This window comes from Dendrobates tinctorius, unplaced genomic scaffold (genome assembly GCF_039654945.1).
Source record: "Dendrobates tinctorius isolate UK_male_01 unplaced genomic scaffold, ASM3965494v1 ptg000345l, whole genome shotgun sequence".
Classification (NCBI taxonomy): Eukaryota; Metazoa; Chordata; class Amphibia; order Anura; family Dendrobatidae; genus Dendrobates; species Dendrobates tinctorius.
The window spans coordinates 932,961-948,092 of NW_027362011.1; the positions used below are offsets into that span (position 1 = coordinate 932,961).

At 44.6% G+C, this 15,132-nt stretch overlaps 1 protein-coding gene across 1 annotated transcript in view; it reads right to left on the minus strand.

Annotated features, from left to right (window-relative positions):
- Positions 1-15,132, minus strand: part of LOC141074977 (uncharacterized) — a 103,959-nt gene that overhangs the window by 71,624 nt on the left and 17,203 nt on the right. Inside the window, exons 10-12 of the mRNA XM_073562305.1 lie at positions 11,585-12,093; positions 5,854-6,001; positions 5,217-5,231 (exon numbers count right to left, since the gene is read on the minus strand). Coding sequence (XP_073418406.1) covers positions 5,217-5,231; positions 5,854-6,001; positions 11,585-12,093 — 672 coding nt within the window. The remainder of the gene's footprint in view (positions 1-5,216; positions 5,232-5,853; positions 6,002-11,584; positions 12,094-15,132) is intronic.

Consider the following 15,132-nt stretch of genomic DNA (forward strand, 5'->3'; position numbering starts at 1 on the left):
TATTTTTTTCTTTTGGACCGTTTTCACGTGTGTTTACACGGAATCCGAGCCTCCTTGCATCGCCATTAGCCAGGACAGGTGAGCTGGTCTTTTTCACTCGCTGTGTATAATGGCAGACAGTTCCAAGGAGAGGGAATGAACGTCTGAAGTGTGAAGCAGCTAAAAGGTAACCCAGACAGGGAAGATTAACTGAGAGACTGTATAGCCTGATGGCTAGATAAAGCATAGCCTGTGTGACCACAGGGCTAAAGGTGCAGAGCTCCACTATGAAGATTCATTGTTGTCTGCTGTAAGAATGTTCTGTTTTCCTCATGCTGCCACGGTTTATGCTGATTAAACAACAGAATATAACTCCAAGTAAATCAAACTTCTGTGACATCAACCTGTCCACTTAGAAAGCAACACTGATGACAATCAATTTCACATGCTCTTGTGCAAATGGAATAGACAACAGATGGAAATTATTGGCAATTATCAAGACACCCTCAATAAAGGAGTGGTTCTGCAGGTGGGGACCACAGATCACATCTCAGTACCAATGCTTTCTGGCTGATGTTTTGGTCACTTTTGAATGTTGGTTGCGCTTTCACACTCATGGTAGCATGAGATGGACTCTACAACCCGCACAAGTTACTCAGGTAGTGCAGCTCATCCAGGATGGCACATCAATGCGAGCTGTGGCAAGAAGGTTTGCTGTGTCTGTCAGCGTAGTATCCAGAGGATGGAGGCGCTATCAGGAGACAGGCCAGTATACCAGGAGACATGGAGGGGGCCGTAGCAGGGCAACAACCCAGCTGCAGGACCGCTACCTCTGCCTTTGTGCAAGGAGGAACAGGAGGAGCACTGCCAGAGCCCTGCAAAATGACCTCCAGCAGGCCACAAATGTGCATGTGTCTGCACAAATGGTTAGAAATCGACTCCATGAGGATGGTCTGAGTGCCCAACGTCCACAGATGGGGTTGTGCTCACAGTCCAACAACATGCAGGATGCTTGGCATTTGCCACAGAACACCAGGATTGGCAAATTCGCCTCTGGCACCCTGTGCTCTTCACAGATGAAAGCAGGTTCACACTGAGCACATGTGACAGACGTGACAGAGACTGGAGACGCCATGGAGAGCGATCTGCTGCCTGCAACATCCTTCAGCATGACCGGTTTGGCAGTGGGTCAGAAATGGTTTGAAGTGGCTTTTCTTTGGAGAGCTGCACAGCCCTCCATGTGCTCACCAGAGGTAGCCTGACTGCCATTAGGTACCGAGATGAGACCTCAGACCCCTTATGAGACCATATGCTGGTGCGGTTGGCCCTGGGTTCCTAATGTGGCACAATGCCAGACCTCATGTGGCTGGAGTGTGTCAGCAGTTCCTGCAAGATAAAGGCATTGAAGCTAGGTACTGGCCTGCACGTTCCTCAGACCTGAATCCAATTGAGCGCATCTGGGACATCATGTCTCGCTCCATCCACCATCACGTTGCACCACAGACTGTCCAGGAGTTGGAGGATGCTTTAGTCCAAGCCTGGGAGGAGATCCCTCAGGAGACCATCTGCCGCCTCATCAGGAGCATGCCCAGGCATTGTATGGAGGTCATACAGGCACGTGGAGGCCACACACACTACTGAACATCTTTTCCTTATCATGATACATTTCCACTAAAGTTGGATCAGCCTGTAATTTTATTTTCCACTTTGATTTTGAGTATCATTCCAAATCCAGACATCCATGGGATATTCATTTTGATTTACATTGATAATTGATATGTTTTATTGTTCTGAACACATTCCACTATGCAATGAATAAAAATTTGCAACTGGAATATTTCATTCAGAGATATCTAGGATGTGGTATTTTAGCGTTCCATTTATTTTTTTGAGCAGTGTATAAGCCCATATATATCGGGAACTAGAGTATATCAGGTTCTGGGATTTAATTATATTTTTAATAACAACTTCATTCACGATTATTTACTTCATTCATTGTTCATTACATTTTCTTAATAAATTATCATATCTCTTTGTTACACATCCTAATACTGATTTACTTACCGTATTTATATTTCTATATTTTAATGAAAACCTTTTTTATGAGTGTATACACTTCACAACAAACACTTTTCCATATATTTTATTATCCATCACTGTTTTTTAAGCTGCTTTTATCTTTATATTTATGACGAAGTCAGCTTACTCTGAGTCGTTTTCTTTAGAGTGGACCCTCTGGGTCGTGGCACCTAGGGCGAGCTGACCTTGTGAGGAACCACCCCCTATACAGGGAGTGTCAGGGGCAAGACCAAGGGGGTGAGCCACCATGACTGCTGGAACCAGACGGCCGGCTCAGGTAGACACTAAGTGAGAGTGTCTGATGACAAAGGATGTGCAGGAAACAAGGCAAGACATGAATTCAAGGTATCTTAAGGCGAACTCAGGGTAACATCAGGTGCAAAACGTGATAACAGGAAAAACACAGCAAGGTGCGTGCATGGGCACGCCAAGGTCCATGGCATGGTACGTGCCAGGTGGCACGCCTGGGTACAGGCAAGGGCTCGATGGCATCGGACTCCAGACAGCTGGCAACGATCAACAGGATCAGGGCATCAGGCTGCGGACATCATCTCTGGACATCAGGCCGCTGTCGTCAGGCTTACGCTCTCTGGCAGGTACCGGGCATCCGGCAGGCAAAGCAGGGTTCAGGCAAGGAGGCACGACAGAGGTCGAGACAGGGTGCGTGTTAGGGAACACACCAAGGTCCAAGGCAAGGTTCCAGGCAGGGTGTGTGCTAGGGGCACACCAGGGGCAAGGTGCAAGTGTAGGGGACACGCCAAGGTACAAAGTTCAAAGTACAAGACACGGTGCGTGTGTAGGGAACACGCCAGGGTTCAAAGTCTGAGATCCTGCATGTGCAGAAGGGCACGCCAGGGTTCAGGCTAAGGCAAGGGCCTGCAAGTGCTAGGAGGCACGCCAGGGTTCAGGCTAAGGCAAGGGACTGCGCGTGCTAGGAGACATGCCAGGGTTCGGGCTAGGGCCTGTGCGTGCAAGAGGGCATGACAGGGTTCACGCTAGGGCCTATACCTGCAAGAGGGCACGACATGGTTCAGGCTAGAGCCTGTACGTGCAAGAGGGCACGATAGGGTACATGTCAAGACCTGTGCGTACTTTTAGAGTAGCACGGGGAGGTATGCCAAGGAGCAGGCTATGGCCTGCGCGTGCTAAGAAGGCACGCAATGCCCAGTGCAGACAGCGTGGGTGCAAGGAAGCACAGAGAGCATAGCTGAGGCACTGGCTAGCTGATCGGACTGAGGCACAGACAGCTGGGCAAGACTGAGGCGAACCAGGCAGAGGCATAACAGGCGACACAGCTGTCACTGGCTGACGAGCACGGCTGATGCACAAGCAGGCGGGCACGGCTGAGGCACAGACAGGAGGCTAGAAAGGCCAGGCGTGTGCAAAGGGCACTCGAAGAAACAAAGCAAAGCAAGAAGCAAGGCAAGGCACAGAACAAGGAGCGGAACATAGGCAGAAGCACAGAGCCGGTCAGAGAGAGTATAGGACTAGCAGCGGAGCGTAGGCCGAAGCCCAGAGCGGGTCAAGGCAGAGCCTTGAGACTAGCCTGGAAATGTGCAAGAGAGCACCATAGGGCAGAGTAAGGAAAACCAGGCAGAGACAGAGAACGTGGAGGTACTACAAGGCTCAGAATAGCAAAGGCCAGACATGGCGAAACAGGCAAAGGCAGAGAACATACGAAGTACTACATGTCCAAGAATAGCAAGGACAAGACATGGCAAAAAACAGGCAAAAGCAGAGAACATAGGAAGGACTATAAGGCAAAGCATAGCAAGAACAAAACATGACGCAAAAGACAACACTAGACAAGGCATGGGACAAGAGGCAGAGAACAAGCACAGAGCGTGTGCAGAGACACACAACAGGGCAGAGTGCAGGGGCACAGAATACAGGGAGCGACCGAGCAGACCATGCAGCCATGTAGGGAAGCAACATGATACTCAGGCCCCGACCATAGGAAGGGGCGGTCTGATATAGCACTTCCGGGTCAGGACCGGGGAGGACTTCCGGTTCAGATCCTCCAGGATCATAAAGAGGATCACATGGTCGAGTCCTCCAAGACCATAGAGAGGACCACATGGTAGAGTCCTCCAGGACCATAGAGAGGATAGCTGGGTCAGACTGTGCTGGACCATAGAGAAGGTCACATGGTCAGAGTCTCCAGGAACAGAGAGGATTGCTGGATCAGACTGTGCTGGACCATAGGAAAGGTCACATGGTCAGGGTCTCCAGGATCACAGAGGACAGCTGCAGGCAGAGCAGAGACGGATGGCCACACAGCAACGACGTGCAGCCACGAGGTAAAGCACACATGCGCACTGGCAATGGCAGGCAGCCATGAGATGAGGCGCGCGTGCACACTGCTCCAGGAATCTTGCAGCACAACAGTCATGAGGTGCGTGTGCACGCTGCTCCAGGGATCTTGCAGCATAAGACATAACGGGCATGATAGTTTGGTGCACGTGCACACTGCTCCAGGAGTCATGCGGCATACCAGACATGGCGGGCATGACAGTTCGGTGCGCGTGCACAACAGTTCGGTGCGCGTGCACACTGCTCCAGGGGTCATGCGGCATAACAGCCATGGCGGGCATGACAATATCTTTACCATATCTTTTATTCTCTTTTCTTATCCGTTGCACAGTTGCACTTTCACTGGTCACTTGGTGATGTCACATTTGGCACTTTTCACATGCATTGTTTTGTTTCCGGACTCACCTCACTATCACTTTACCTGATTGATCGCTACCAGATGGCTCTATGCAGCATTATTCATCTTGGACTTACCAACAGGCATTCATCCTGAACCTCCTGCTTCACTGGGGATGCTAAATGCTCTCCATGGCAACGAGTCCATCCAGCATCATTCCGGTCACTCTCCCTTGGTGACTCCATCCAATCGGAGGTGCCTGGAGGCGGAGTTACCCGGGATAGCGTGTAACGCTGTTTCCTGGATCCTGCACATGACACACCACCCGGGGGCGTCACAGATACAATTACCCACGTGGGGTATACTCGCTCCCTGTGACCTCTGATTGGCATTTGCCCCAGGTCGTTCGGTTTACACCAATAAGCCATCAGGGGTATGTCCCCACCACTATTAGGTGTCACGCCAATAACATGAACCTGGACAGGAAATGGCTGGTATAAGCAATAACCACCGATGTGATTGGCTTACACTCACGCCAACGCTCACATGCTGACACACGCTCACACTCACAAGCTGACACTCACTCTCACATACTATCTATTCCTAACACTGGAGTGGCTTATAAACTTATGAAGTATATAGTTTGAGGTCTGGGATCTGCCAATATGTGGCTAGTTTTCTGTTTCGGATAACATGACACATAATTTTAGTTTTTTTTTGTCTAGTTTCTCTTGAATGTAGATCAATATTAACGTCTCCTGATGAGTCGCCTTTGGTGAGGACAATGAAACCCTTAAAAATGAGAGGCTTGAAGAGTGGGTGTGTATACATCACCTCACCCTATATACTGAACTGTGGGGTTCATGTTTTTTCTATTAGTCACCTACTGACTAACCTTCAGGGGGAGAATTATAGGTATAGTTTTACATTTGGAATTAATAGTTTAGTTTTATCCTTTTGTCAGCAAATGATAAGAGACAACCCATTTAAGAAAATTCAAATTTGGTTAAAACTATTCCAACATTATGAACATAAAAAAGGCTTCTCCACTATGTGACGTCTCTGATGTTTATTAACAGCTGATTTCCAAGTAAAATATTTCCCATATTAAGAAAATGAAAAAGGCTTCTCCTCTTTGTGACTGCTCTGATGTTTAACAAGAAGCGCTTTCTGGTTAAAACATTTCCCACATTCTGAACATGAAAAAGGCTTCTCCCCTGTGTGAGTTCTTTGGTGTTCATCAAGATTCCATTTCTGGCTGAAACATTTCGCACATTCTGAACAGGAAAATGGCTTCTCCCGTGTGGGTTCTTTGATGGCTATCAAGATCTATTTTCCGTTTAAAACATTTCCCACATTCTGAACATGAATGAATGCAGGGATTGAAGCTTGAGGAAGATAATTTGCATATTCCAGGTGCCTTCTAGGAAAAGCAAAGTCTCCATAAGCAAGAAGATCGATGGGTACAGTCGGGACCAGCTGCTTGGAAAGCATCGCCAAACCAGGGATTGAAGCTTGAGGAAGATAATTTGCATATTCCAGGTGCCTTCTGGGAAAAGCGAAGAGTCTCCCTAAGCAAGAAGATCGTTGGGTACAGTCGGGACCAGCTGCTTGGACAGCATCGCCAAACCAAGGATGGAAGCTTGAGGAAGATAATTTGCATATTCCAGGTGCCTTCTGGGAAAAGCGAAGAGTCTTCCTAAGCAAGAAGATTGTTGGGTACAGTCGGGACCAGCTGCTTGGAAAGCATCGCCAAACCAGGGATTGAAGCTTGAGGAAGATAATTTGCATATTCCAGGTGCCTTCTGGGAAAAGCGAAGAGTCTCCCTAAGCAAGAAGATCGTTGGGTACAGTCGGGACCAGTTGCTTGGAAAGAATCGCCAATTTTTGCCTCTAGGACATTACTGCAAGACAGCTTGGCTGATTGAGTAGATTACACAAGAAGGTTACACACAATAGATTGCACAAGAAGGAAGGCACACAGCAAGTCAGCAGGATCTAGGAGCAACATGGCAGATGTGAAAACCTACATGGTGAACTGCAACATGTGCTACATGTTCACAGATCAACCAGAAGAAGAATCCAACTTCACCTGCCAGAAATGTAGACTAGTGGCCCTTTTAGAAGAAAAGGTGCGCAGTCTGGAAAAAAGAATTGCAACTTTGAAACTCAAAGAAAATGAAGACTTCCTAGACAGAACAGAAGCATCTCTACGGGTCACAGAAGGTGAAGAAAGTGTCAGAGAACCTCCAAAAGCAGACGAATGGGAGGATGTGATGAAAAGAAGCAAGAAGACCATAGAGACATCACCAACCACTCAACTGACAATCCGATACCAAGGCCTTGTGGAGGACGAAGATGGCACACCTAAGGATGAGGCACCACCAGCAAGCAAAGAAAAGGGCACACAGCAACACCCAGAAGTGACAACAAAAAGTACAGCGAAGAAGAGTGGTAGTGGTGGGAGACTCATTACTGAGAGGCACAGAGGCAGCCATCTGCAGACCGAACATAACTGCAAGAGAAGTATGCTGGCTCCCAGGTGCGAAGATCAAGGATGTGACTGATAGGATACCAAAGCTCATCAGTTCCAGGGGCGTCCACCCATTTCTTCTGATACATGTTGGCACCAATAAATTCATGGACTTCTGTGCGCTGCCAGATAAATTCACCAATCCAGTTTGTGAGAAAGATTAACCGTTTATTTCCCAACGCGTTTCAAAGTGTATACCACTTCTTCTTCAGGGGATGACATATATGATCAGATAGAACTGTCACAGATTATATACAACCAGGATTCAAAAATTGGCGCCAATGATCACGTCATCTAGTACAAATGTCAAAGATGACATGTGATCATTGGCGCCAATTTTTGAATCCTGGTTGTATATAATCTGTGACAGTTCTATCTGATCATGTATGTCATCCCCTGAAGAAGTGGTATACACTTTGAAACGCATTGGGAAATAAACGGTTAATCTTTCTCACAAACTGGATTAGTGAATTTATCTGGCAGCGCACAGAAGTCCATGAATTTATTCCATAATCTGAAGCTTTAAGCAGTCGCAGAGCTGACCTTTGGACGTGCAGCAAGCAGACTACTGATCCTACATGCCTGAACCTCTCCTGAAAAGGGTGAGTAAATTCTAATTTTTTCTTCTGGATATAACTCGGATAAGACCCTATTGCGCTATTTTGTTCCTTTAGTTTGATCACAATGTTGGCACCAATGACACGGCAAGGAAGGACCTACCGACAATCTGCAGGGACTTTGAAAAGTTGGGGAAGTAAGTAAAGGAACTGGATGCACAGGTAGTTTTTTCTTCTATCCTTCCAGTAGACTGGCATGGCACCAGATGGAACAGGATCCTTGATGCGAACTGGCTAAGACGATGGTGAAGACAACAAGGATTCGGATTCCTGGACCACGGAGTGAATTACCTGTACGACGGACTCCTCACCAGAGACGGACTACACCTCAACAAACTTGGGAAACACACATTCGCCAGAAGACTCACTACACTCACGTTAAACTAGAAGAAGAGGGGACGGGAAGAAAAACGTTAGACACAAACATGAAGCCAGAAATGATACTGATGAATGATGTGAGGTGCGGCAAAGATCCAAGACAACATACTTGGAAGGAAGGTAAGAAAATTTCTAAAACAATCCACAGGGAGGAGATGGAAGAACTAGAAGTAGAAATATCTACAAGTAACTATGACATAGTGGGAATAACCGAGACATGGTTAGATGAAAGCTATGACCGGGCAGGTACCTTACAGGGTTACAGTCTGTTTAGAAAGGTTCATAAAAATCGGAGAGGAGGAGGAAGGGTTTGTCTTTATGTAAAGTCTAAATTCGACTTTGAGGGAGGATATTCGCGAAGGGAATGAGGATGTCGAGTCCATATGGGTCGAAATACATGGAGGGAAAAATAGTAACAAAATTCTCATTGGGGTCTGTTACAAACCCCCAAATATAACAGAAATCATGGAAAGTTTACTACTAAGGCAGATAGATGAAGCTGCAACCCATAAAGAGGTCCTTGTTATGGGGGACTTTACCCGGATATTAACTGGGAAACTGAGACCTGCGAAACCCATAAAGGCGACAGGTTTCTGCTAATAGCCAAGAATAATTATCTTTCACAATTGGTTCAGAATCCAACCAGAGGAGAAGCACTTTACACCTAATACTATCTAACAGACCTGACAGAATAACAAATCTGCAGGAAATAGCGACCACAATATTGTACAGTGTCACTTGTCTTTCGCTAGGGGGACATGTCAGGGAGTCACAAAAACACTGAACTTTAGGAAGGCAAAGTCTGACCAGCTTAGAGATGCCCTTAATCTGGTGACTGGGACAATGTCCTCAGAAATAAGAATACAGAAAATAAGTGGGAAATGTTTAAGAATATCCTAAATAGGCGCTGTAAGGCCTTTCACACTTCAGTTATTTGCATCAGTTACAATCCGCCAAAAAGGCGGAAAAGCGGATCTGTTCTCAACTGATGTGAACGGATGGCACAGGATCCGTTTTGAGACGGATCCTGAAAAACGCTGGCTGGGGAGAGAGAGAGAGAGAGAATTTTTTTTTTTGTCCGGCACCTAGACAGAATTTCGGGTTAAATAAGTGTCTGGAGGATCCGCTGGGAAAAAAAACGTTACAAGCCCCATTTCGAAATCTTTGAGAATGGAAACGGACAGCAACATTATGGCGGATCCTCACAAAAACGGATGCAACGGACAGCAATCCGTCAGGATCCGCCACTAATGATATTCAATGGGGAAAAAAACGGATCCTCAAAAGAAAATTGCGGATCCGTTTTTTTCAAAACCTGGCGGATTGTGACTGATTGTAAAAAACTGAAGTGTGAAACAGGCTTAAGCGGTTTATACCTTGTGGGAATAAAAGGACAAGAAATAGGAAAAACCCAGTGTGGCTAAACAAAGAAGAGGAGCAATTACCAGTAAAAAGAAAGCATTTAAACTACTAAAGCAGGATGGCACAGTTGAAGCTCTAAAACACTATAGGGCGAAAAATACTTTATCTAAAAAACTAATTAAAGCTGCCAAAAAGGAAACAGAGAAGCACATTGCTAAGGAGAGTAAAACTAATCCCAATCTGTATCAACTACATCAATAGTAAAAAAATCAAAAGTGAAAGTGTAGGCCCATTAAAAAATTGTGAGGAAAGAATGGTTGTAGATGACGAGGAAAAAGGTAATATATTAAACATCTTCTTCTCCACGGTATTCAAGGTGGAAAATGAAATGCTAGGTAAAATGCCAAGAGACAAAGAAAACCCTATATTAAGGGTCACTAATCTAACCCAGAAGAGGTGCGAAACCGGCTAAATAAGATTAAAATAGGGTCCGGATGGCATACACCCACGAGTACTAAGAGAACTAAGTAATGTAATAGATAAACTATTATTTCTTATATTTAAGGACTCTATAGCGACGGGGTTTTTCCACAGGACTGGCGGATAGCAAATGTGGTACCAATATTCAAAAAGGGCTCTAAAAGTAAACCTGGAAATTAAAGGCCAGTGAGTCTAACCTCTATTGTTGGTAAAATATTTGAAGGGTTTCTGAGGGATGTTATTCTGGATTATCTCAATGAGAATAACTGTTTAACTCCATATCAACATGGGTTTATGAGGAATCGCTAATGTCAAACCAATCAGTTTTTATGAAGAGGTAAGCTATAGGCTGGACGTGGTATATCTTGATTTTCCAAAGCATTTGATACCGTGCCACACAAGAGGTTGGTACACAGAATGAGAATGCCTTAGTGATAGAAAGCAGAGGGGGGTTATAAATGGTATATTCTCTAACTGGGTTGCTGTGACCAGTGGGGTACCGCAGGGGTCGGTTTTGGGACCTATTCCAATCAACATATTTAGCAACGATCTGGTAGGTTTACACAGTAAAATATCGATATTTGCAGATGATACAAAACTATGTAAAGCCGTCAATACAAGAGAAGATAGTATTCTGCTACAGATGGATCTGGATAAGTTGGAAACTTGGGCTGAAAGGTGGCAGATGCGGTTTAACAATGATAAATGTAAGGTTATACACATGGGAAGAAGGAATCAATATCACCATTACACACTGAACGGTAAACCACTGGGTAAATCTGACATGGAGAAGGACTTGGGGATCCTAGTTAACGATAAACTTACCTGGAGCAGCCAGTGCCAGGCAGCGGCTGCCAAGGCAAACAGGATCATGGGGTGCATTAAAAGAGGTCTGGATACACATGATGAGAGCATTATACTGCCTCTGTACAAATCCCTGGTTAGACCGCACATGGAGTACTGTGTACAGTTTTGGGCACCAGTGCTCAGGAAGGATATAATGGAACTAGAGCGAGTACAAAGGAGGGCAACAAAATTAATAAATGGGATGGGGGAACTACAATACCCAGAGAGATTAGCAAAATTAGGATTATTTAGTCTAGAAAAAAGACGACTGAGGGGTGATCTAATAACAATGTATAAATATATAAGGGGACAATACAAATATCTCGCCAAGGATCTGTTTATACCAAGGAAGGTGACAGTCACAAGGGGGCATTCTCTGCATCTGGAGGAGAGAAGGTTTTTCCACCAACATAGAAGAGGATTCTTTACTGTTAGGGCAGTGAGAATCTGGAATTCCCTGCCTGAGGAGGTAGTGATGGCGAACTCAGTCGAGGGGTTCAAGAGAGGCTTGGATGTCTTCCTGGAGCGTAACAATATTGTATCTTACAGTTATTAGGTTCTTTAGAAGGACGTAGATCTGGGGATTTATTATGACAGAATTCTATAGACTGAACTGGATGGACTAATGTCTTTTTTCGGCCTTACTAACTATGTTACTACGTAATATGGTTTCTCTCCTATGTGAGTTCGCTGGTGGCCAACAAAATGTGATTTACGTGCAAAACATTTCCCACATTCTGAACATGAAAAAGGTTTCTCCCCTGTGTGAGTTCTCTGGTGACTAATAAGATTCCCTTTGTGGTTAAAACATTTCCCACATTCTGAACAGGAAAACGGCTTCTCCCCTGTGTGAGTTCTCTGGTGGTTAACAAAATGTGATTTATATGCAAAATATCTCCCACATTCTGAACAGGAAAATGGCTTCTTTGATTCAGGAGCAGCTTGTTTTTCATTGCCTCTTTTGTGACTTTGATTTTTCTTAGTAGTCGGTAATGAATCAGAAGATGGGACCTGTTTCATAGGATCAGATGAGAGATCTTTGCTGTGAATGGATGATGATATATCTGGAGTAACAGCAATCACTTCAGTTTTATCTTGTAGGATCTTAATATCATCAGATTTAAAAGTTGAAGATGTCAGCTGTCCCTCTGATCTCCTGGTGCAGTCATCTGTTAAGATGAAAAACATTTTTTTTTAATAAAATATCCTTGAGTTTTATATTTTTGAACATTTCTACTTAAACTGTCCATAAAAATGGCAAGCTATGTAAAAAAGTCTTTATTTATTTACCAAGACAATGACAGTTCACAGTCTAATAGAAAACCTTGTTGGATGAGCCAGTAGTGTGCGGTGTTCAACTGTTTGTACATTCTGCCTCCCAAATATCCAATAAAAAGAAACCAATCAATGTTATGTAGGTGAAAATAATACCAATTCTCATCTCACAAAAAACAAGACCTCACTCAGGTCCATCATCTGTCAATGGAAAAACAGAGGTTCCCACACTATTAGTGGCTCAAAGGCTGTTGAAAAGCAACAAGGTTTCTATAAACCAATCCAGCAAAATCCGCTCTCACTTCGGAGTCTTGCAGTGTGCGCAAACAACATTTAGGATCCCTGTATTTAGCAATATTATAGTGAGAAGAATCCACTTAATTTGTGGTGTCTCCTGGAGCACAATCTGGGCACTATGTGCTGGGTAAGAAAATGGCAAATGTGTAATTCACTCTCCAACATCCACTGTGTGTTAATTTCCGGAAAATGGCTGTGGAGTCAAAATATTCACTCCTCCTACACACATGGTCAATGTTGTTGGTACCCTTCATTTGATGACAGAAAAACCCACAATGGTCACAGAAATAACTTGAATCAGACAAAGTAACAATAAATAAAAAATCTATGAAAATTAACAAATGAAAGTCAGACATTGCTTTTCAGCCAGGCTTCCACAGAATTTAAAAAAATAAATAAAACTCATGAAATTGCCTTTACAGAAATTATGGTGCCCTTAACTTAACCACTTCATGACTGCCAACGATAGATAAATGTTGGCGCTTGCGCCGTTTGTCTACTGTTGGCAGTTTTATGCTCATCAGGACCCCCACGTATCTTATAACGATTCCGGCTCACATCGCTTCCTGTGACCCCCGCCCTCATCGACATCTGATTGGTTCAGGTCCTTATGACGTCAGCGTCACACCAGCCAATGAGACAAATCACTAGGAAAGTTTGTTGTAGCAGTGAACTTTCCCGGGTGATCTGCCTCATAAAAACGCTGTTTCTCCTCAGATCTCTGGTCAGTGAGAGATTAGAGGAGAAACAGTGTTACAAGTGCTGCTGCCAACAGCTGTGTCAGTCAGCGATTGTGCTATAAAGTAAAAAACAGATAAGGCAGGTTAGGATTAGTGCTATAGTTAGGGTTACTATTAGGCTAAAGTTAGGGGTAGAGTAAAGAATTAGGCTTTTCTCAATTGTCTCCCCAATAATTTGGTCACATCAGTCATGTCAGAGTTTTCTATTTCCGGGAAAAAAAATGAAAATGAATAAAATGGCCGGTCACTATTATAGTGCAGAGGAGGCTTATGCACTTTCCTGTTCTGACAGTGAAGAAAGTGCAGTGTCAGATGGCGATGTGGATTTCGAGGGATTTAGCAGCAGCGACAGTGATAGCTCAGAAATGAGCAGTGATTCTGGTCCATCCTCACACACAAGGACCAGTACAACCAGAAGGACAAATAGCGCTTCTGGAGAAATGTCTCCAACTCAGGGAACAATGCCCAGTACTAGCGCTGTCCCTAGTGCTCGTGAATTGGCGCACACCAATGTCCAAGGGGCTTTGCCTCTTGATGTAGCATTTCCCAGATGGGAGGCTTCGGATTCGGCTACTCCATTCATCCCTAATTTTAATGCCATTCCTGATATAAATGTGGAGGTGGAAAATTTTGGACTAATTATATTTATTAGTTGTGACAGATACAGTTGTGGCCAAAAGTATTGACACCCCTGCAATTCTGTCAGATAATACTCAGTTTCTTCCTGAAAATGATTGCAAACACAAATTCTTTGGTATTATCATCTTCATTTAATTTGTCTTAAATGAAAAAACACAAAAAGAATTGTCCTAAAGCCAAATTGGATATACTTCCACACCTAACATAAAAAAGAGGGTGGACAAAAGTATTGGCACTGTTCAAAAAATCATGTGATGCTTCTCTAATTTGTGTAATTAACAGCACCTGTAACTTACCTGTGGCACCTAACAGGTGTTGGCAATAACTAAATCACACTTGCAGCCAGTTGACATGGATTAAAGTTGGCTCAACCTCTGTCCTGTGTCCTTGTGTGTACCACATTGAGCATGGAGAAAAGAAAGAAGACCAAAGAACTGTCTGAGGACTTGAGAAACCAAATTGTGAGGAAGCATGAGCAATCTCACGGCTACAAGTCCATCTCCATAGACCTGAATGTTCCTGTGTCTACCGTGCGCAGTGTCATCAAGAAGTTTAAAGCCCATGGCACTGTGGCTAACCTCCCTAGATGTGGACGGAAAAGAAAAATTGACAAGAGATTTCAACGCAAGATTGTGCGGATGTTGGATAAAGAACCTCGACTAACATCCAAACAAGTTCAAGCTGCCCTGCAGTCCAAGGGTACAACAGTGTCAACCTGTACTATCCGTCGGCGTCTGAATGAAAAGGGACTGTGTTGTGAGTTCATTTTCCCCTTCACTACTGAGGCCCGATGAACTCCCTCTTCTGGTAAGGAAAGGTAGTGAGCCTGATTATCAGCCACCTGAGCCTAATGATGATGACTGGCTGAGTGGAGTTACGGACTGGATATAAGGCTGCCGACGCCCTTCTGCCCTGCGGGTGATTTCTCTGTGGGATCCTTGGAGACCAGTCTGAATTCCTGCTCTTCTAAAGCTAAGTTTTTCTGCTCTGCTTTTTGCATTTGTGCTTTGACTTTGTTTGCTTTGTTTTTCTGGACTTCTGCCATTCCCTGCTGGGGTGAGCTGAATTCCTTTAGCTCTGTCTTCTGAAAATACCTGAGTGCTCATATAGTTTTTGAAGCCTAGCTGCTTCAGGGTCTTTTTCCATATCAGCTGTTGGCTTATGTCTTTGATAGGATTTTGGCAGATTGCAGACAGCAACCTTCCTTTCCTGTCCTGTTTACTTCAGCTTGGGCCCCATCGTTTGCTCAGCCTATCT